Below are 23,001 nucleotides of genomic sequence, written 5' to 3' on the forward strand. Positions count from 1 at the left end.
GCAGTGTCCAAGTCAGCACAACCATGGCATCAGGGCTTCACTTGAACTGCTCACAGGCCTCGTGCGTACCAGCAGGCACAATGACGCTTTCCCTACGCAAATGCACTAAACACTATCATGAAAAAGAGACACCTATGATTCAGTTTGGGTTAATTACTACACCATGGGTGGAGTTCAGCTGCAGATCAAGGCACAAAAATGTACATAACTACATGTACCCATCTACATGCTCCACATGTCCTTGCTCTGACTATAGTCAGGAAACCTCATCAATACAGTTAAAAAGTGATTCAGCTAACCGCAAAGTGTCTACTTAGCTCTCTAGGTGCTGCTGACAGTACAGGCTGTAATGAGAGCTTAGAGACATAGCACACACATGGCTACCTAAGCAAAGATGTCTTTCTCTGGAGCTGGACTGTCCCAGCCCATCGGTCATTGCAGCATGCTGGCCCAGCTCTGAAGAAACACACGTGCTGTCTTCCTCTCCCCAAACAAATCTTCCAAATTTGCATGTCTTGGAGAAAGTTTCAATTGCATTAAAGCAAATGGAGCTGTATTTCCTTATACCAAGTACTGTGCGTGTCCCGGCAGATCCATCTATCTGAGCACAGGCAGCCTGAGACAGAACATAGGCATCAAAAGGTAGTCACAGCTGAGCAGTTAGACAAACAGTAGAGCAGTCGAAAGAGAGCTCGTAGTAAGGGTTTCAGAAAGGAAACCATTTGGCACCGCCTAATGAATGGCATCAGCTAGAAAAACCAAACGCTCTGACAGGCATTTTTATATCAGAGCGGAGGTTTCTTTGTGGTTACGTCTGAATGACATTGCATGTTGAGAGAAACCCAAGCACGACATTTTGGTTAGGAGTGCATACAATGTATAAGCATGTAACAAATTTGTAAAGGATTTTTTAAATCAACAAATTAGTGTTGCAGACTGTCATGATATTACACCTGTGCCATACCTGCAACTGGGGTGAAATGTTGCATTTACATTTGAAAATTATAAATACAAATTATATTTGTACATTTGAAAATGTATTTACATTTCAAAAAGTTATGGAAAATGTGATGGCAGTGCTTGGCAATGTGTCTTTTGAAATTGTTAGCATAATGTTTTATGCCATTAGGTATCAAATCTCTTTTTGTAATTACATAAGAGATCACAACCAACAAATAAAGAAAATGTGTTTAGGTGCTCAGGAAAAACAAATTAGTTTCATCTACAGTCCATAGAGATTTGAGAGTCGTATGTTATTGTTGTTATTTTTGAAAGCTGCTGTTTTATTACTCTAAACATATAGCCACAAATTGAAAACATGGATTAAAATGTCTCCTACTTGACCTTTTCACAGATATCCCATGAATATAAATATTAATTTTATGCATTCAACAGCTTCTGAGCAAGTTATATATTGTGAAAAATATTGTTTGAAATGTTATTCCACCATACAAATTGCATAGTTCCATGGCAAATTTTATGGGGTTTTTATGCTAATAGGCACTTTACAAACCATTGCATAACCTCCACAGATTTACACTATGTGAGTGGTTGTAGAGGCATATGATGACTTCTGGTCTATGACTGGATGCTCTCTGCACTTTATCAATAAAAGAAATCCTCTTTGATATTAACTCTTCACCCGAAACAAATCTTGACTTTTATTTATTCATTCAGAGATGAGAAATCAGTCAGCTACTCATGCATAAAACTTTGAAAATGAATGCAGAGCAACAAAACCAAAACAAGCCCTTTCCACTTTCTCTTGGAATTTTATTCCTGTTCACATTTGCAGCACTTTCACTCTTAGCCTTTTCCTTATTTCTCTCAGGCACTGCAATCTCAGTGAAGACTAAGTTGTCTCTGCTTGGCACAAAGCAAAGTAAAAGATAGTGCTGAGCTGCAATGATTGAAGAGAAATAATAGAAGCAAGCATATTGTCTCAGTACGGCTACTAAATTCTGGTATGGGTTGCAGCCTACTCTCCCTTCTGTGCCTCATCTGGTTGAGGCACTGAGGGAGAAAAGATTGCTTACTCTCTTCTTCTCAGTGTGTATATCTACTGTAGGATCAAGCACACAAACAGTAAGCCTTTACACTCATGCCATGAATTCCATTAAATTAAACTTACACAAGCCTTACAAGATACAGTTCATGTGTACTCTGAAAAATACATATCTTTTCTATTGCTGCACATGAAGCTCCAAGGATGGCATATTAATTCATGAAATATTAGATACTCCTAAATTTTGGCTAGGTTTTGGGTGAAAATTGAGAATTAAATAGAATAATTTTATTATTTCTTTTTCACTCCCAAAGCCTACTAGATGTTAACAGCATTATTGAATGTGACTACTTGCCTTCTAGCCCTGCTGGACTTGTAGGTCAAGTCATGAATAAAAAGCTCTTGGGACATAACAAGAAAACGGTCACTGCCAGTACTACAAATACTCAAATGGCTCTGATATCCCAGCACATTGGTGACCTTAAGCTGTGTGTTTTGAAGGAGGATGGGGACTGCTTGAAGTTGACATAAATTTGCTTGCCTATCAGTTAATCAATCAAGCACATGCATGTCCAAAATGAGAGCTGTGAAAGGACTTGCCATATCCTTTATACCAGCTGCAACAGCCTTCTATTGGCTACTTTGCCTCTGTTTATTTTCTGCCAGAGCAGACTGGTGATTTTTTTCCAACTTCTATTTTCCTCAAAACAAGTTGCATTGAAAATTTCATCTTCAGGTGCCCCTATGATTTCTTGTAGGGAGTGCTTACTATTCATATCTATAAAATGACATATAAATGACAGGTTTCTTTCCTAGTTTATAACCATTTTCTGATCTGTACATTGACCTGATGTTACCAGATTATTTGCTACTTGTCCTGCAAGGCAGTGAAAACAATTTGGGGTGTCCATGTTTGCTGGCATTATACTGGTCATTAGAAAGCTACTTTAAGTTCCCATTTATTGTAACTGTAGCCATATTGGTTTATCAGAGAACAAGAACACTTTCTGGGAATTATCATTTCAGCTGCCCTAGAAAAGTGGTTTCTGTACAAACTTTATTTTTTAAGTTGAGTCTAAGTTATACTTATCCTGTAGCTTCTGTACCCTTAATGAACTGTAGCCTGCATGGAAATACACCACCTCCCTCTGCTGCACCCATGGAATGGGGGCCTCCAATATGCAATTTATAGATTTTGCCTACAGAGTCTCTTCTAAATGGCAATTATTTGAGATGCTTTTCCAAGTGCTTTCAGTCTCAGCCTGAATATTTGTCTGCCTTTATAACCTTCTCTGCTGTTTGTCCTGTCTCTGGCTTTGTTTATAAAGATAGTGAGCAGTAAGCTATGGTATGAATTTAGGGGTCCTTGCTACTAACTGTCTTTGTAAACACTCCTACAGCACACTGAATTGCCTTGGTTCGAGGCAACTTAATCCTCTCTCAATGCCATGTGAAATATTTAATACTTTCTGCATACTGAGTGACGACAAAAGAGGCCATGCAGAAAACCAAATTAATTGTAAATTCACACCCTAGCACACTTCTTTATGTAGACAAGCCATCTATTTCAGTTAATTCTTTGCAACTAGGTTGTAGTGATGTTACGTGTTTGTGTGGCATGGGTTTTTTTGGTGGCGGGGGAGGGGCCGCAGGGACGGCGCCTGTGAGAAGCTTCTAGAAGCTCCCCCGGCTCCAAGTCGGACCCGCCTCTGGCCCAGGCCGACCCAATCGGTGACGGCGGTAGCGCCTCTGGGAGAACAGATTTAAGAAGGGGAACCCACAGTGAGTAGGGGGATTGGAATGTGAGAGGAACCCGTCTGCAGATACCGAGGTCAGTGAGGAAGGAGGGGGAGGAGGGGCGCCTGAGGAGGTGGATGTCCCTGCAGCCCGTGGTCAGACGGCAGGCTGTCCCCCTGCAGCCTGTGGAGGTGAACGGTGGAGCGGAGGCCCCCCAAGATGGCCGTGACTCCCTGGGAAAGCCCACGCTGGAGCAGTTGGTGACTGAAGATCGGCCCGCGGAAAGGACCCACGCCAGGGAAGTTTGTGAGGAACCGCAGCCCGTGGAAAGGACTCACATTGGAGAAGTTCATGAAGGACTGTCTCCCGTGGGAGGACCCTATGGTGGAGCAGGGGACGAGTGAGTTGTCCTCCCCCTGAGGAGGAAGGAGCGGCAGAGACAAGGTGTGGGGAGCTGACCCCAACCCCCATCCCCTGTTCCCCTGCGCTGCTGGGGGGAGGAGGTGGAGAGAACCGGGAGTGGAGTTGAGGCAGGAAGGAGGGACGGGTGGGGGGAAGGTATTCTAAGGTTTGGGTTTACTTCCTAATATCCTTGTTTTGTTTTGATTTGTAGTAACTTAAATCGATTTTGTTTCTTCCCCAAGTTGAGCCTGTCTTTTGCCTGTGACCACAAGTGGTGAGTGATCCCTCCTTGTCCTTATCTCGACCCGTGAGTCTGCCTTTATATTTTCTCCTTGTCCCACTGTGGCCGGGGGACAGGGGGGGAAGTAAGCGAGTGGCTGCGTGGTGCTTTGTTACCGGCTGGGCTTAAACCACCACATGATGATATACCAGCATCCCTGAGAAAAAGTTTCATTTACTCTTCTTGCTTTCACTTTCACTGTCATGACTCGAGAGCTGGTGTCTAGTCAGTGGGAGAATTTTATTATAGCAATGTCCAAATGTGACACACAGCAAGGATTAAAATGTTATCCAACTTGTACATGCATAAGCAGGCTCCCTGGAAACAGAATTCAGAATGATATTTTCATTTTCAAACCTGTATTTTCCTCCACCTGAGCAGTCAATGGAGCATCTTCGTTTCTAAGTAAGATCCAATTATAATGAGAGCTTGGACTGACAGGAAACATTATTATAACTGAATGAGCTGTCAAATCCATGATTAATAAGGTTTTTCATTTAGGTTCAACAATAGCAGCATCAGACCACTGGCATATTATTATTCAATAACTCATAACAGTTATAAGAAGGTTTACTTTCAACTTTGGAGCGTAGAGGGAGATCTCTCACATTTAGATCTTCATATGGGGCAGAAGTGGTTTCAATATTTCATGAGAGGATTTTATCTCTGTGTTTTCTGAAGATGCAAACTAACGAAAAGCCTTATGCAAAATCTAAGCCTGCTATTTAAGGACTTAGTTTCTGTTTTCCTCCTAGCTTCCATATTTTTGCATCCACATTCTTATTGCTTGAACCATGAAAACAGAGAAGGAGTATCAGTAGTGTAGGAGGTTTGTAGCCTGGGTGTCCACATCATCAGATGTTGATGGTATGGAGTATAAGTAGGAGGCAAACCAAGACCTCTATGGTCTGTCTCTGTTCAGCAAGGTGCAAAGCAGCAGGTAAATAGCAGATATTTCAGGTTAACCACCGTCTAGATATGCATTTTTAAATCATTGTGTGTGGTTCAAGCAGAGCAGGTTTTTTCTACAGTACACTACTCTTCATTTTTATGTGAGGGACAATAAGGGCAGGATAGTTATGAATTAGGGTATTCACAAGGGGAAAAGAACATATTTAGAAAGAAAAATCCTCCCCCTCAAAAAAGCCTTTTTATAACAAAAATGCAATTCCCTCCACCCTACATAAATTCTGCTTTCCTATCCCATTTCACAGTTTGATAGAAGATAACTGGATATCCCATTTTTCTGTTTCACTAGTTCTCAATTTCACTTTCCTAGCCTATGTCCTTAATCCTCTCTTCAATCCAAATGGTGGTGCTGCTCCATCACTGCAAGTAGTATAAATGATTTGGCTGTAAAAAGCTGTGTGCTAGGGCTGACTTCAAAAAATGGCCTCTTAGTCCAGCATTCATTTATACATCATCAGTTACATCCCACTACTTTTTATCCAAATATGATCTATCAATATAAAAATATATATAACCCATACTGTAGCAGTCTCTTTTCCTCATTTTCTTCCCTTGCTGACACCTTGCATGCTTGCACAAACTAACCTTTACTGTACAACTTTTAGTTTAATGTTATCATCTGTCAAAGAAGTCCCACAAACTGGGGATGGAGGCATCCTGAGAAACATTTGAGTTTCCATCCATAACCCTTCATGTCTTGAAACTGACTGCTACCTTCTGTAAGCCAACAGGTGAAGACTGGGATTAAGACACTAGATATACCACAGCAGATGCAGAAGGCAAGCACAAAGGCTGATGCCTACTATAAGAATAAACTATGAAGTGGTTAACAAAACCCCAAGTTTACAAAGGTGTTAGTGAGCCTCAAAGTTAACACCTTGCAATGATAAATGGGATGAGTTCACACCTCTCTTCTTGTTTCTTCCTCTTTCAAATATCCACACTTCAGAATCCAGCTGTTGTAGACAAGTCACCTGCTTTTTGCACCTCTTCTGTAAACTACCATTCAGTTGAAAATTTTTAAGCAAGGTTAACATGTACTAGTGTCCAAGAATTTAATTGTTGTTGTTATTTTTATGTTGTTACTGTTGTTCCTATTGTGGTAGCCAATGCAAAAAATGCTGCATACATGCAAAAATCATGCTCGTCTATATAAATATCCTAGATGGGAAAATGAAGCATTGTGTCCCACTTCATAGACAGAAGAGACAGCTACATGAACAAGTTGCCACCAAGTAAATGAGCGTGGATTTACAGCTCATTAACCACTCCATGGCAACTGTCTGTGTGGTTATTGCTCCAGAGTGAATGTGAGGTAGCTCTGACCCTTACTGAAAGTGAGGCAATGTATCTTGCATTTCCCTGAGATTTAAGCATCCATATAAAGTAACTAACTAATGAACTGTAAATCTACACTCTTTCTTTACACATGTCAGTTTCTTTGTGTATCTTGAGGCAATGATATTTATGCAATTTATCTGGTGTCAGTGAAGCAACATGTGACAGAAGTGGGAACGTAAACCAGACCTACTGGAAACCCCACTCCTCGCATGGCCAGAATTTTCTTGAAGAGCTGCTGTTCAATTGCTTGGCACATCTCCCTTCAAATGAGAGCAATTCACAGGCAAACTCAGCCACTCTTTTCCTCACTAATACTGCAAAGCATGCATATACCTCTGATGCAAAACAGATGGATTGGTAAAAGTAGCTTCCAGACACAGTTTCTTCACTTCACACATAAGATACTATTTACTTTTTCAAAGACTCTTAAATTTAAAGTTTAAAAGAAAGTGATGCTTTGGGAATAGCTTTCTCTTGTTTTATTAATCAGATTTCAACTCTAGCTGATCTAGGGTCCAAATTAGTGCAGTTTAAGCAGTCTTTAGCCACTGTGTTGTCCATCAGGGTGGTGCATGGCATGCCACAAACTAGCAAAGAGGCTTCTTTCTTTTCCTTTTTTCTCCAGTGACTCCTATCAAGTGATACTCTACTAAGACTCCATTACACTAGTTCAGGTGGACCATTGATACAAGCCACTGCCTACAGTCATTGCAAGCCTGGGATTATTGTTCTGATTTTTCAATACCCTGTGCCTCCTCAAACTCCTTGTTACTTTCTATTAAAAAAAGAAAAGATAAAAAGAAATCCATGGGAGGAAAATCTGAACCACAGCATCACAACATATTGCCATTTAAAATATTTGCTGGTAAAATTATTTCATGTCCTGAGGTAGAACAAGAACATAATGCTGTTAAATACCTTGACAAACTTCAGTGTAAATTATACACCTCTATCCATAAAGAAGGGAAGTTAATTTTCTCAATACAGACATTAAATACATTGGTTTTCAGCTCTTAAAAGCTCCCTCATATAATAATTGATAAACCTCACTATTTGTTTTATTATCAACATGCTTTTTATGTCATGTGTATGGACTAACACATTCAAAAAGAAGAGAGGGAAAGCCCAGGACTTGGACTGTCTTCACGAATTTTAATGGATTTGATGAGTCTCTCCACAGCACACTCTGTTTCCTGATAATCACTCAATTCCTCATTGCAGGGACTCTCTGGAAAATGTGAGTTGTGCCTACAGGTCCTTTGGGATTTGACCCTGCTGTCACACTGACAGCAACTTTCTCATTTCATTTCATGGGGCGATATATTTCAAAGCATAATCCCAACCTTCTGGGATGCTTCCAGTTCCAGGATGCCCAGCTCTGATAGTACTGCAAAAGCTCGAATTTCATGAAGGAAGGCGTAATGCAAATGGGAAATGTCAGTGCTTTCTTTTACATTGACCACATACAACACTTTAGTGACTGTGATAAGCATAATTCTTTTCTTTTTTTTTTCCTTTTTCAACGGAGGCTACGTCAACACTAGTTGATTAAACCATGCCTGTAAACATCCCTAAGCTGTTTCAACCTGTGCCAACTAGTGCTTTCCCAAACCGGTCCGGAGCATGATCTAGGAGTTAGAGCACCCCAAGGGCCACTCCCAGTACGCAGTTTGCAAGCAGCCCCACAGATTTGAAGACCAAAAGAGTTCCTAGCAGAGACATCAGCCACCTCATGCCAGTTGGCCTTCAGAGCCCAGAAAAGTCCCTGAAGGTGTTTAAGCAGGGATGGAGTCAGAGAGCCTGGCAGCTGCCTGGAGTTCCAGCAGCTGGCTCTGCTGGAGCTGCCCAGCAGGTCGCTGCCACTGCTGCAGGCGGACATTGCAGGAGTACAGGGATTGTGTTTCCTGCTGGAAATTCATTGTGGTGTAGATTATCTTGGGCCAGTTTAAACTGGAAAACTCTTTGGTGACTTCCGAACAGACCAAAATACAGGCCATAATAGGTAGCACTTCAATAACCTATCCACAAACTTAATTTTCCAACATTCTTGCCGTGAGGAGAAGGGCAAACGATAGAGTGCAGCCTGGAAAAGAGGTTCACAGGAAGCCAGGCTGCTTGGAACCCCAGCTGAAAAAAAAAATTTCAGATTCCCCCGCCCCAATTATATTTTTGGAGGGTTATTCTGCTGCAGTGTTTCCTAGAATTTTAGATTTATTTTTCTACTTTTTTCTCCTGCTTTATAATCATAAATAATTATGTGATTTGTTATGTTACATGTTTTGTTATGTTATGCACTTTCTGCAAGAGAGAAAAAAATGTGCCAGCCAATTCTCCCCTTACTGACATCAACGGCTTTTGGCTCAAATGCTCCATGCAGGATTTTCCTTCTTCTTATCAAGTGTTCCATATTTTCATGTGGTCCAATTTTTTATTTCTTCTGGGCATCCTTTTTATTTTGATATTTCTTTTCTCTTTGTTCTCCAAGTAATTCATTTTTAGCTCTAAATTAAGCAATTTGCATTTAACCGGTTGGCATTTTCATCAGTCAGCATATCCAAATGTTCATCTGTACCTTCCTTAATTTCATGTACTGTATCAGCATTTCCTGTAGCAGTAATGGCTTTCTGCAATGAGACTTACACCTCAGATTGCCCTGCTAGTTTTTCAGGCAATTATCTATTGCCTGTCCTCCTGGCAGGCACATTGCTATCTTCCCCACTGTATTTTCGTTTTGAGAGTAACATCAATCCACAGCAAGTGCCTGCTACAGACTTGATGCTTCTCTGTGGAAATTTTAAGCTTTTAGTATTGTTTAAAAGAGAAAGAGGTCTTAATGCCAACTTTCCATACTGAGAATATCAGGAAAACTCCAGTCATTTATTAGTTGGGGCTTTAGCGTTCCCTGCTCTTCTAACTCCTTCCTGTTGGTACATACATAGTCCATAGGGTACCTGGTAGTCCTGGTCACCCATCATCCAGATGAGAGTGCTTCTCCAGCCAGCATTGCTTGGTTTCTTTTGCAGAAAAACCTGGGACATGAGGTGGGATGGCACACATGCAGGCTTCAGCTCAGCATGGTATCAGGATGCATATAGCCCCCAGATATGGACATAGCTATAAGGATCTCTGCAACAGAGCAGCAATATAAAGTCCTTCAGCTCGGACTGTCCAATCTACAAGAGAATTAAATGGCTTGGCACTTGTCAGCACCTACAGCCTGCTCCAGTTTTGCTCCTAAGAACCTAGCTGAAGACCAATGCTCTGCTGAGGTTTGGAAGAGGTGCTGCTAGGGAAAGAGACGAAAACCCATCTGTGACTTGGGATGTCCCTGCAGCTCCTACCCGATAATGCCTGTGGCCTTGGGTTCAGCTCACTGCATGAGAGAAGAGCAAGTGGGTGAGATGTGTTGGGAAGAAGAAAAGACAAGCCTGTCTGAAATCAGTAGAGAGGACTGGGGAACCATGGTCCTGTAAGTTGGGGGGGCTGAAGGGCACATGACAAGTGCAGTGCTCGGGGGCCCAAGATGCCTGGGTCTGGGTGAAATCAGGCACATGTGGCACAAGGATGGGTGTTAGGAGGGCACAGACCCTGTGGCACAGTGTGGATGTAGTGCTTGGAGGAGTGAGAAGCTGCAGCGCAAGGAGTTGGGGATTTGGGGCCTGACTCAGTGGGTGGGGATGGGATTTTGAGACACTTCAAGAACTTGGCCATAACGAGAACATGGGGTGGTCATTAATATGTAGGGGGCTGTGCTTCCAGCCTTCCCATGCTATTTATTAGGGACTTACAAAGCTACGGGAAAGCAACAGGGAGAAACAGTACATGAGATGTGGGGATGGAGGGGGAGGGGGGGGTGAAAGGTTAGACTCCAGGGAGAGGGAAGCCTCCTCTTCAATGGGGACAGAGGAAAAAAGAGAGGAAGAACAGCTGCAGCCTCAGCAGCCACAATGCTGCACCAGTCAGAGAGAAACTCTCTTTCTTATATTTGCGTATGCATATTTTTGCATCTCCTAATGAACCACACTTTCCTCCCTCATTTCCCGTGCCAAAAGATTATTAATTCCTGAGTCTGTTCTTACCTATTCCTTCCTGGCTGTCCTGCATACATTTTTTAATATGTATTTATTTAGGAAGGTTAGTTTCTTGCTACACAGCAGAAATATTTGTGTTAAATCTACTCTATAAAGGCTCTAAAAATGTGAAAAATGCTCTGGAAGCAGAAAAGAAATAGTTAGGAGGAAGGGAAGGAGGCACTGCAAGAAAACTCATTTGCTGCAGCTTATGTCTTATCAATTTAATTCCAGATAAGTCTTCATTTTGCTGTGAAGACAGATGCGATAAATATGTTAATGGCAGATTTTGATAGTTCAGTTTGTAGAACTGCAAAGCCAGATGGAAGTGATAATTTTTCTTTCATTTTAATTTTGAAATAAAAAGCAAGAAAGCAAGAAAGTTCCTGATATCGTAACACTGTAATGACTTTTTGAAGGATAATGGACCTTAGCACAGAATGACGATTAACTATCATGCCCTGATACTTACTATTTTATTAAATTCCAGTTTCCCCAACTGGAATTCTCTCAGCTTTCTTGCCAGAGCCAAGCAGATTACTGCCTGTGACTGACTTTTCCAGTTCCACATTCGTAAAGATATTGAGCAGCAATCCTAACTTGAAGCTGGTGAGTATTTTACGGATACTACTGTTGCCCAGGCTAGATACATGCCTAAGCCAACCACTGAAAGTAGCCTTGGATGTAGCTAACCTCTCTTACTGTTTATCAGGAGCCAAATACTGTCTTTCTAAATTTCCTTTAGCAGTGCACTTAGTGCCCTCGGGGTATTACGAGCATCAGGACTAAACTGTGGCCTTCCATGCCTTGATTACAGTTCCCCAAGTATCAACATGCACATAGCAATATTTGGCATGGGCTCTTCTTTGACTGTTTCCATTTAAAACAAAGCCATTGAGGGACATATATTAACACCTTCTTAAATCTGTAGGATATTTACTGCCAGAAATGTGTTGGCGATTTCTTTCAATCTGTTAATCACATAGTACTGTGTCAGTCTCTCAGCCGAACAGGTAATTCTGCTGATAGGCAAAAAGAAAGCTAGAAAACTTTTGCTGCTTGAATCCCCTTGAAGGGGAGGAAACTGTAGGTGGGAGGTAAAAAGCCTGAGGAAATTTTAGGAAACAATTTTTGAGCCTTTTCTGTTCAGAGTCCCACCCGAAACATTACTCTGGAATTACTAAGTGAAAACTTGGTTTGTTATATTCACCGTGGTACTTCTAACTGTGAAAAGAACAAGCACATCTGGCTTGTTCTTTTTAAATTAATTTTAATTTCAAGAAGATGAGGTCCTGACTGGTTCCTCTCATGGGAACTTCTCTCCAGGAACAACTTGGCAAGAGAGTGAGGTGCTCCATTCTCAAATCAGTAGCATTAACTGCAGGGTTTTATTAGGTCATTCTCATTTTCTAGCTAAGCTCACAAATCAGAAACTGAGTGGCATAAACTATTTAATTCAACATGGCAGTTAGAGCTCCCTGAGGACTTTATTCCAATGAATCCAGTGAGGAAAACGTGGATTTCTTGTGAATGACTGCTTGTATCCCAAGTTTTACCGTTAGACAAAGGGTACAATTGTTGTTTGACTGTCCTCTGCTGGGGGTGCAAAGTCAGTAGGGTTTGTGGGTAGAGGTGATACTAGTTATTAGATAGACATCTGATATTGATATTAGAGAGATATATCTGAAATATAAGATTAATTTCATCATTCAATACATGCTATTTCATTTCATGTGTTTACTTTGCATGTATTTTCTTGGGATTTTTCTTTCTTTATTCAGTTAACAACTAATACAAAATTGCAAACATATGTGGTCTGGATGTTTCTTATCCAAACAAAATGATCAGATGAGAGGGAAAGGGAAAGTCTACACTGCACTGTGGAGAGGACAGGAGAGATCCCCAGGCTCTGGAAGTGAAAGCTGTGTCAGCAGGAGCCAAGCCAACTTAATTAGCCCTGTGAAGAGACTGAGCAGAGTGCTTGGTTAATGCAGCTATATTTTGTTTGAGAATTCATCTGTTGTCCCTGGACTTTGCTGAACTGTGCAAACATCCATGTCTCTACAGCACTGCACCTTGCACACAAGTGGAGCCAGTCCTTGCACTCATCTGAGGTTCTAGTCCATGCTTGCTGCTAATCTCATACAATTCAGTGACTAACATGACCAAAATTACACAGTGAAACATACAGTCCTGCTCCTGGCCCGAGTGTTCCCTTACCAAGGTCAGAGAACAGCAGGCAGAGACAGCTGGAGCCCCTCTGCCCTCACAGCCTTGCTGTGAGCTAAGAGGCGATCAAAGCAAGCTGTAGCTAGAGGTGACCCACCCTTGCAGAGCATCCTCAGGTATTGGCATAAAACAGCCGGATCTTAGTCCTCTGTGGACTCATGCAGCAGCAGCATTTAATCCTGCAGCACCAAGCACAAGCAGACCTTCCCAACTGGTGGGCAAGGAAGCCATTCACCACCCTCCAGCAAGCAGCCAGAGCTCCCTAAACATCAGGCAGGGAGCTGCCTGCAGGAGCAGCATGGCAATTCATGCAGCACTAAAGCTTATTCCAGGCTGCCACCTTGTCAGGCTTAAGTTCAGCTCATTAGGATGTTCGTCTGTTATTTATGCAAATAAGTCTATGCATACCCACAAAATATGCAAAGAGGGCCATTTATCAGTTTGGCACAATTTCCAACTTTCTGAACCCTCAGGCATCCCTGATATATGTAGAAGAAAATGCAGTCTCCCCTATTGCTACAGCTGGCAGAGAGGCCAAGGCAGAGCCTATCTGCTACCATCCATGTCCTCTCAGAGGATTCATGGTGCTCGGGATAGAAAAGATAATGCATTCTGTGTGACTTTAAATCTATTACGTTACAGCTCAGGATGTTTAATCTTATGAATAAGGGATCTCTATTTGTTTCACCTTTCCAGGGAAGGAGATTTACAAATCTGCGTAACTCTAAGCATTCCGATTGCGGTTTATTATTTGTTGTCGTGGTTTAAGCCCAGCTGGTAACAAAGCACCACGCAGCCGCTCGCTCGCTCACTCCCCACCCACCCCCACCCCCCAGCCATGGTGGGATGGGGAGAAAATATAAAGGCAGACTCATGGGTCGAGATAAGGACAAGGAGGGACCACTCACCACTTGTGGTCACAGGCAAAAGACAGGCTCAACTTGGGGAAGAAACAAAATCAATTTAAGTTACTACAAATCAAAACAAAACAAGGATATTAGGAAGTAAACCCAAACCTTAGAATACTTTCCCCCCACCCGTCCCTTCTTCCTGCCTCAATTCCACTCCCGGTTCTCTCCACCTCCTCCGCCCGGCGGCACAGGGGAACAGGGGATGGGGGTTGGGGTCAGCTCCCCACACCTTGTCTCTGCCGCTCCTTCCTCCTCAGGGGGAGGACAACTCACTCGTCCCCTGCTCCACCATGGGGTCCTCCCACGGGAGACAGTCCTTCATGAACTTCTCCAATGTGAGTCCTTTCCACGGGCTGCGGTTCCTCACAAACTTCCCTGGCGTGGGTCCTTTCCGCGGGCCGATCTTCAGTCACCAACTGCTCCAGCGTGGGCTTTCCCAGGGAGTCACGGCCATCTTGGGGGGCCTCCGCTCCACCGTTCACCTCCACGGGCTGCAGGGGGACAGCCTGCCGTCTGACCACGGGCTGCAGGGACTTCCACCTCCTCAGGCGCCCCTCCTCCCCCTCCTTCCTCACTGACCTCGGTATCTGCAGACGGGTTCCTCTCACATTCCAATCCCCCTACTCACTGTGGGTTCCCCTTCTTAAATCTGTTCTCCCAGAGGCGCAACCGCCGTCACCAATTGGGTCGGCCTGGGCCAGAGGCGGGTCCGACTTGGAGCCGGGGGAGCTTCTAGAAGCTTCTCACAGGCGCCGTCCCTGCGGCCCTTCCCCTGACACCAAAAAAACCTGCACCACACAAACCCATAACATTTGTTATAACAGGCATGTGACAAAAAAAAGGTCTTCTGGAACAGTCTGCTTAAATGTGCTTCTTTGCCTGGACAGCTGCAGTCTAAGGTCGCTCTCACTCATGAATGTGCAAAGGAACCTCAGCTCATCCCTCTCCTGCCCTTATCACTCTCTTCTCATTTCAGGAAAATATTATCTTCTGCACAAGTCTAGTTTAGACTCAGCATCTACCTGTTGCTCTCCACACTCAGCCATTAGTAACTGCAGGAGGTCTGAGTCCTCCTGACAAGGGTACAGGTCTACCAGAAACACACCTTAGGGAATTCTTCCCCAGTTCTCTACCCCAGGCCAGTACCGGCCTGACGACTTGTCTGTTAGCTCCAGGGAACAGTTTCTTGTGTATCCTCCCTAGCCTAACAGGATGGCTTATTTAAGCTGCTACAAGGTTTGCTGTACAAATTGGCAGAAAAGAAGTTTCTGTAGTACAAGTAAAGACAGAAGAAAATGATGCAGCTTTTTCCTGTATTACCCTTATCTGAGGAACCCACCTTACCCATGGACTTCTCCTATGGGCTGTTGTAACCATCTCCCAGGACCTATGTGGAGCTGTGGATATGCATGTGGTCTTGGAATTGGCACTGAGGGGAGGAACACTTCCAGCAGGTAAGGAGAGGTACCCACAAAGGCTCCCCTTCCAGGGTGGCTACAATTGGACCTTAATTTGATAGCAACACAAAAAATTAACTTTCCCCGAACACCCCAAAATACAATTCCATGAGTTACGTTGCATCTAAAGTGCAGCACAATCACAGTGCAGAGACCTGAAAGTATTTCCAATGTTTTTCCTTCTTCCCCTGTATGGAATTTGTATTTGCACATGAAGGCAACTTCAACATAAGTAAAGTACCTCCTGGACAGTCTCTCTCATTAAAATCCATCAAGGTGCCTGCCTTTGATTCTTTCAATATATGCAAGAAAATGGTGGTGGGTTGACCCCAGCCGGCAGCTAAGCACCCACCCAAGTGCTCGCTCACTCCCCCCTGAATCAGGATGATGTTCTCATCAGGAGAGAGAATAGTAAGAGCAAAAGCAAGAAAACTCGTGAGTTGAGATAAAGACAGTTTAATAAATGAAGGAAAGAGGGAAAAAGCCCAGTGATGCAAAGGCAGTCACTCACCACCTCCCACAAGCAGCCTGACAGCCAGCCAGTCTCTGAGCTATGGCTACCTTCCCAGACCAACCACCCCCTCAGTTTTTATTGCTGAGCGTGGCATTATATGTTATGGAATATCCCTTTGGTCAGCTGGGGTCAGCTGTCCCAGCTGTTTCCCCTCCCAACCTCTTGCTGACCACCAGCCTACTTGCTGGGGGCGGGGGGGCAGCCTGGGAAAAAAAGAAGGCCTTGACACTGTGGGTGCACTGCTGTGCAATAGCCAAAACACTGTTGTGTTATCAACTCCCTTTTAGTCACAGATCAAAAACACAATGTCTTACAGGCTGCTGTGAAGAAAATTAACTCCATCTCAGCCAGACCAAACACAAAAATTAATGAACAGATGCATTGCCTTAGGTTAACCAGGAAGAAAATTGTCCTAGAAGGGGCACTTCTTTCTTAACATCAAGCGCTATTCTAAAATGACTGCCCTTTTTATTCCAAATCTATCTGCCACTTGGGTAAGTGCAAAAAAATGCAGTCAAAAATATCTATACAACCTGACTTTCTGTGAATTTAATCCTGCCATTTCCAGCTGAGCAAAATTATCTTTACATCATGAAAACATATGCTTCCCCTTAATAAATATTTAAATACAGCCACTGCAAATCTTTTGCATTGGTGCAGTAAAGGATTATCCATGCAAAATTATACGGCCAAGCTTTCTGCTGTGAGTCAGCGTGGTTCCGTTGTTTTTCATGGATCAATTAACACACACTGGAGATTTTAGCCATTGCTGTCTATAATGGCTAATTTGCCTATTACAGGGAACTGAGAGCCATCTGTGTACGTGCCGTAAGGATACACCAGAGAAATGGAGACTGTAAACCAACAGAACATGACCTATGATTGTAAGAGACTCAAAGACAAGGTGTGATACCTTACCTTTGGAGCCTGTAGTACATCAGACACATCTTGCTTAGGTACTGCAAAAACAGGTTTTGGTGCAAGTGTTGGCTTTTTGGGAGGCCTTGGTGGTGGATGAAGGGTTTGGTTTTCATATCTTCGCACCATATAGTATTGCTCTTCGCTGATCTCTTCCACTGTTGTCTTAGTCACAGGTGGTACAACTGTCTGGCCATTTTTGCTGAGCAAATGGACCGACATGTTTAAGCGATACACAGGAATCTCCCAGCTCTCCACTGGACTGCTGGCACTACTGATCAGCAAATAGGAGTCTGTGATTTCTTCTTCAAACTGCAGACCAGGCACGGCAGCCAAGACATCTTCCTCAATGGAAAGGTCCCTCACGGACACTTTGACATTAAAAGGCAAACGGAATTCTTTGCAAATCTCAGAAAGCTGGTACCGTTTCTTGTCATGAATCACTTCCACAAAGCCACCTTCCATATACATAGGGAGGAGCACTTTCTTATATGTATCACTTAGTATTTGTTCACAAGCTAAAACGTCTATGAGTTTCTTTCTTCCCTCATACAGAACTTCACTAGTCTGGCATTGCTGAACTAGAAATTGATCTCCAACCGAAACAGAGAAAAGCTCTTTATGAGGGGAATCAAAGGCTTTAGTTGCTACAACATGAAGTTGTTCCTTTTCACTTCTTGCTATCTCTAAGTCATAGGCAGTTGGAAACTCCCGAGGTCGTCTCTTGAACTTTCCTTTGTAGCTCACAGGGATTAAAAAATGTCTTTTAGGGGAATCACTTCTGATCTCAGAGGCTAGGACTCGTGTTGCCTGGTACTTTTTGTAGATGATGATCTCTTTTCCTGTATACAATAAGCTATAGGGTTTTTGGCTTCCTGAAGGCCCTTCCATTATCTCAGCAACCATGGGAAATTCCTTGCTTGTTCTCTCAAATACATCTTCTAAAGACAGTGGCTGAAGGAAAGAGCTAATATCATAACAGTCTGTTATATCCTTGACTTCGACATCTAGATCTGAGAGGATATGAACTATGTCCTTTCGAACTGAAAAGAAAATGAAATATATTGATTTTTGTTTTCAAACTGACATTGGAATAAAATATACATGTCCTGTTGGCCAGATGCTAAAAGTACTTCCTCTGAGGTGTGCACCTCCATATGTTAACATGCACAATTAATAGCACCAGTCAAAGTCTAACTGTTTTAATTTGAGATATATGGCTATCAGATATGCAGGAGACCTCACAAAGGAAGAGAGAAACAAGAGGAGATGAGAATAAGGTGTGCAAGTGAACAAAAGTTTAAGAAAAAGGAAAGGGAATCTAGTTCACTATCTTTCTCACAGCACCTCCAAGTTTAATCAGCTGTTTGTCTTATCAAACTTTTTCTTGAGTACAAGATGTATTTCTATGTTTTAATTCATAGTAACTTATGGTTTCTCCAAAGGCATGGCTGGGGGAACATTTTTAATAAATAAATAAATAAATAAATAGCATTTGAACCCATTAACACATGTTTCTCCCACAGCCTAGGAGAAATAAGATGTTTTGATATTTATAAGAATAATGCAAACATCTCTAAGCTTATTGTTAATGAATGAAATTTCTCTTATAATGTGGAATTCTTGCATCTTTTTCTTTGTCATCTGGTTTTACTCACTATCAGAATGGAGCCATTGCATTTAACAGTCTGACAGGGAACAACAACTCTTTTATCACAACTGAACTGACAAAATTTTGGATGTAAAACTTCCAAGCACAAAGCTGACTATGCAATTAAGGCTTGTTTAAGAATTTGGCTCCGGATCAGTGACACCACAGATCACTGACCAGGGCAGTAAAATTTAACAAGCAAATATTTAATGACTCTCTTCAGTAAGACTTATTCTGCATAGACCTGCACACAAGGATAGTATATCCTGGATTCACATTTCCTTGTAGCAGGACATACCAGTATTTTATACATAAAGGTTGGTGTCAGTTGTATTTTATATGACAGAGTTTTATGACATTGATTCAGGATCTGTTTATTCCAACTCTGCTTTTGTCACATTGACACCTTCAGGTGACAAACATCCTAAGCACCACAAGGGAAAGTCAATGAAGGAGGAATGACTAGTGAAAATGGAAGTTTCCTATGAGTGTTTAGGGGAGTTCCACACACATAATTTGTTCATTATTAAGAATGAGAAGTATTGAGGATTCCTGCCCACAGCCTGTGAAAATGTAATCTGCTATCCCTCTTATCAGGAATCTTTTTTATTGAATTGTAGATAGTATTTCTCATACTTTATCTTGTATCTATTTATAGTTCTTCTAAAAATGGTGAAAATCCATTTTTCATGGTCCACAAGAAAGTAAGTAGTTCATCATGTACCATGAAGCCTACTTTTCAAGTTTGTATTAAATAGTTATTGAGGACATATTTAATGCTTCTTAAATGTTGAACACACTATGAAACATAAATGGCCATGAAATAAAATCAACAAATACAACTCTCCCTGGAATACCCGATTGGAAGACAAGTGAATACCAAACATTTCTGAATCTTCAGAAAGCTTTTTAGAAACATTAAATTCTTATTGATTGTGCACATATATCTAAGTGGGTATAGGAATACACCTAAGTGAATCCAGCTTTAGGAGGTGGGCTAGATTCCTGAATCTAGCTAGAGTTGTAGAAAATGAAGTATTTTATCTTGTGAAGATACACTTTCCAAACTCACACATTAAATTATGTAGCAAGCACAGCTGAATGTCTCATGATAAGCACTTAGCAACTATAGTGTATTGTGCTAACAGTCTCTGCCCACTTTTCTTTCTTTCTCTTTTATGCATTTACTTACATCATTCATCAGAGAAAGCTCAATTATGAAAAGATTTCTTGCTTAATATCCTCATGAATAACATACTTCTGCTAGGATTTCATTTCTATAGAGCTGACTGATTTGCTTCTAGTAAACGCCACAGGCAGCAAAACCTTCCCAAAAGCTAAGCTCCTATCCTGCAAACTTTAATGGGATAGGTACATCAACAACTAGAATTGCAGCAAGTTTCCATCTACTGCCTGGGCTGTCCTCAAGCAAGGTCAAACATTTTAGCTTAAGCTGTTTTTTTGCTTAGGTAGGTATCTCAGTTCAGAGAGGGTACGCTATGCATGCACACATAGGTCATTACTGCAGCTCGGCTATTCAAGTCACCATAACTCAGGAGAATTTCACTGTGTGCTTATACCCTTGCACACCTTGTAATTTTATTCCTGTGACTAATTTCACTAACACGTTTGAAGTAAGGCACAGATAAAGACATAGGTAAGAACAGAACCCAGCAGTTTCAATGTTTTGGTGGAACAACTAGAACAGTGATAATGTGCCATGGACAAAATAATTTTTATTTTTTTAATAAAAACTTGTAACACAAAGTACAGCTTTTAAGGATATTGGGTTTTCTAATACCTTCCTGTTTCCTCAAACCTAGAGGTTTCAGAAATTGTCCGTGAGTCTTTTCTGTTTACATTCTATTGATATTTGTTTCTGCAATAGAGTAAAATAATATGGTTTTACTTCCTGCAGCATCCTCTTTCTGAAAAATAAATGGTAGTTGAGTGTGTTACAACATGTAGGTCTATACTTTTTTTCTACCTCCTAGCTATAGCCATAAATGATCAAGTGGCTTCTTCATGGCCAAAGTCTGAAACACAAAGAAAGAGAATCTGAGAACCGAACAGAATTCCTAAGCTCCACTTTTTCATTATGCAATATATTTTCTTTGAAACAATGATTTAATTGTGGTGATCAAAAAAATGGCAACAGAAAGAAATGTAAGGTAACTATCTGAATTAGCAGCAGATAGAGGAATAAAAAAGACAGTATTATTTTTATCTTTCTTCATCTTGAAACTAGCATTAATGGCAAATATGGGTCAGGAATTCTTGACCAAACTGAATCCTTTCTGCCTATTTTAAGCAAATTTTGTGTATTTAAGGGTACTTTGCTATACCAAGATGAACAGGACATTGGCTTTGATTCCTACTTACATTTCATTACTGCCTGCACTTCATAGACAGGCGTCAGAATCAAGCAGCCATCAAAATTCTCAGGGAGTGGATTAGAGGAGTCCCACGTATGTAAAGTATTGGAAAGTTTGACAATCCGGTTTCTGCACTTAGGGATTTTCCATTCTGCAATCTCTTTTAGGGTGTATATCTGGTCATCTTCACACTCATAGAATTTTCCTTCTTGTGAAAAGGGCAACGTAAAGGAATGAGACTGGTTATTTCTGACCACGCCACAGTTCACAGCCATCGTTCCATTGACCTCTTCCACTGAGTTGAAGGTGATCTGCTCACCATGTTTGATAGTGATGTTTGCCAATTTTATATCCTCAGGGCTGTAGAAACATGGATGGCCAAATCTTGTTGGCCCAATAGAGACTTTTCTTGTAATTTCTTCAATGCTGACATATGGAGTTTTATCTGCCACAACCTTATACAGACCTAAGAACAGAAAACCTTTATTATAAAAAGGGAAATATATGAAGGAAGCCATGCCAAATTTTAGACTGTGAATGCAATAAAAATGGTGAGCAAAGCACATCAAACAATTCATAGCTGACAGTTTGCTTGCTAGAAATGTGACTCTATAAAGATAATATCAAATACATGATACAAATCATAGGTAGCTGGAATTAGCCCTTTCTACTCTGCAGGTAGTTTCTGACATCCAACATTTTTACGTCCATGGTAAAAAGAGAAAAAAGTTATTTTCTTTGCTACAGAAAAAAGAAAAATTATCTTAAATTCTTATCTGTCTTCTCAGGAAACCAACCTTTGAGAAAAAAAATTCAGACGTGGTATGAGGAAGGGCAACACTAATGTGACCAGTGAAATGCAGGATAAAGTTTCTGGCTAAACATTGTACTATGTATTCTTCCACACACAGACTGGGGATTCCTAGACCAAGTATGTTTAAAGACACATCACAAATGAAAAAGTAGTGCCCACAGATAAGAATGAGCAAAGGAAGTTGATTTTAGCATAGCTGATAGCGCAGACCACCAGATGGAGTAATCCAAAGTTTGGGTGTTGCAGCACTGTGCCCATGACAAGGCAATTAAAGTGCTGAAAGTACTGTGAGGCAGAAGCTGCATCTGAGCTTCCCTATCCCCTAGGGACATTATTATTTCATGTTAATCATGCCCCTTGGAGCTGTCTCATTAAGAGTCCACATTGCAAGAAAAATATATGCATTTCTATATTTGCATGACTGTTTTTATAGAGGAAGATGAAGTGGATGGTTTAGAGGACTAAACAGTAGGCTTTAGCTGAACTGTATGATTCAGCTGTCTCCTTCCCCAGACATGGCAGTGTGAATGCTGCCTCGTGGAATTACATTGCAGCTTACTGGGACTGGCATCGACTAAAGCTCTCCTCCAAGCGAATATAACTGAACGTAGAGGTTATTGCTAGGCCAAGTTTGCAAGCCAGGAGACCCACACAAATTAACTGGTAGCTACAGCTACAGCAACAAAGCAGCCAAGCTCCCTGGGAGATGCAGTGCTTTGCTCCTTCCTTCCCCCCAAGCCAACTAGCAGGAACCCTATGGCCTCTGCTGCTCCACACTTTTGCCTCCTCTGGACCACAAAAAGGGCATCGTATCTTTGTGGTAAAGGAATACTCCCACCTTGGCAGTTATGGAGCATGGGATGGGGACTCAAGGATTGCTGCTTGGCACTACTAAAGGCTCTTTCATGGCAGCTCCACATCTCATGAGTGGTTTCTGCCATGTCTACAAGGTTTAAGTGTCCCATCCACCTGCCCCCAGTTGCCTAGTGTGGGAACTGGGTCCACGCTGGCTATGACTCCCTTCTTGTGGGGACCAGAGTGTGAGAAAACGGTAGGATGCCCCAGCAGATACCTGGGTCTCAGCAAGGTGGGATGCTGCCAGAACACAGTTCCTGTTGGGAAGATGCTCATGCCCTTCTTTAGACCTCCTCTGATAGTGGGATTGTTTAACAAATTAGATCAGAGGATTGCTTCAGTTAAAAATAACCTCCAAATTGCTTATTTTCTCCCACACTTTTTTCCTTACTGAGTTTCACCTACTGACCACAATCAACACAACTGAGTGGCCTGCATGGAGGCAGAGACTCCTTAAGATTATATTCTTTAAA

General features: G+C 41.9%; 1 protein-coding gene across 1 annotated transcript in view; it reads right to left on the bottom strand.

Moving 5' to 3' along the window:
* Positions 1-16,791: 16,791 nt before the first annotated feature.
* The window catches only part of THEMIS (thymocyte selection associated), a 28,076-nt gene continuing 21,866 nt past the window's right edge, over positions 16,792-23,001 (bottom strand). Inside the window, exons 3-4 of the mRNA XM_052785820.1 lie at positions 20,867-21,325; positions 16,792-17,876 (exon numbers count right to left, since the gene is read on the bottom strand). Of these exons, the coding sequence (XP_052641780.1) occupies positions 16,792-17,876; positions 20,867-21,325 (1,544 nt within the window). The remainder of the gene's footprint in view (positions 17,877-20,866; positions 21,326-23,001) is intronic.

Source organism: Harpia harpyja, chromosome 4, assembly GCF_026419915.1.
Source record: "Harpia harpyja isolate bHarHar1 chromosome 4, bHarHar1 primary haplotype, whole genome shotgun sequence".
Taxonomy (NCBI): Eukaryota; Metazoa; Chordata; class Aves; order Accipitriformes; family Accipitridae; genus Harpia; species Harpia harpyja.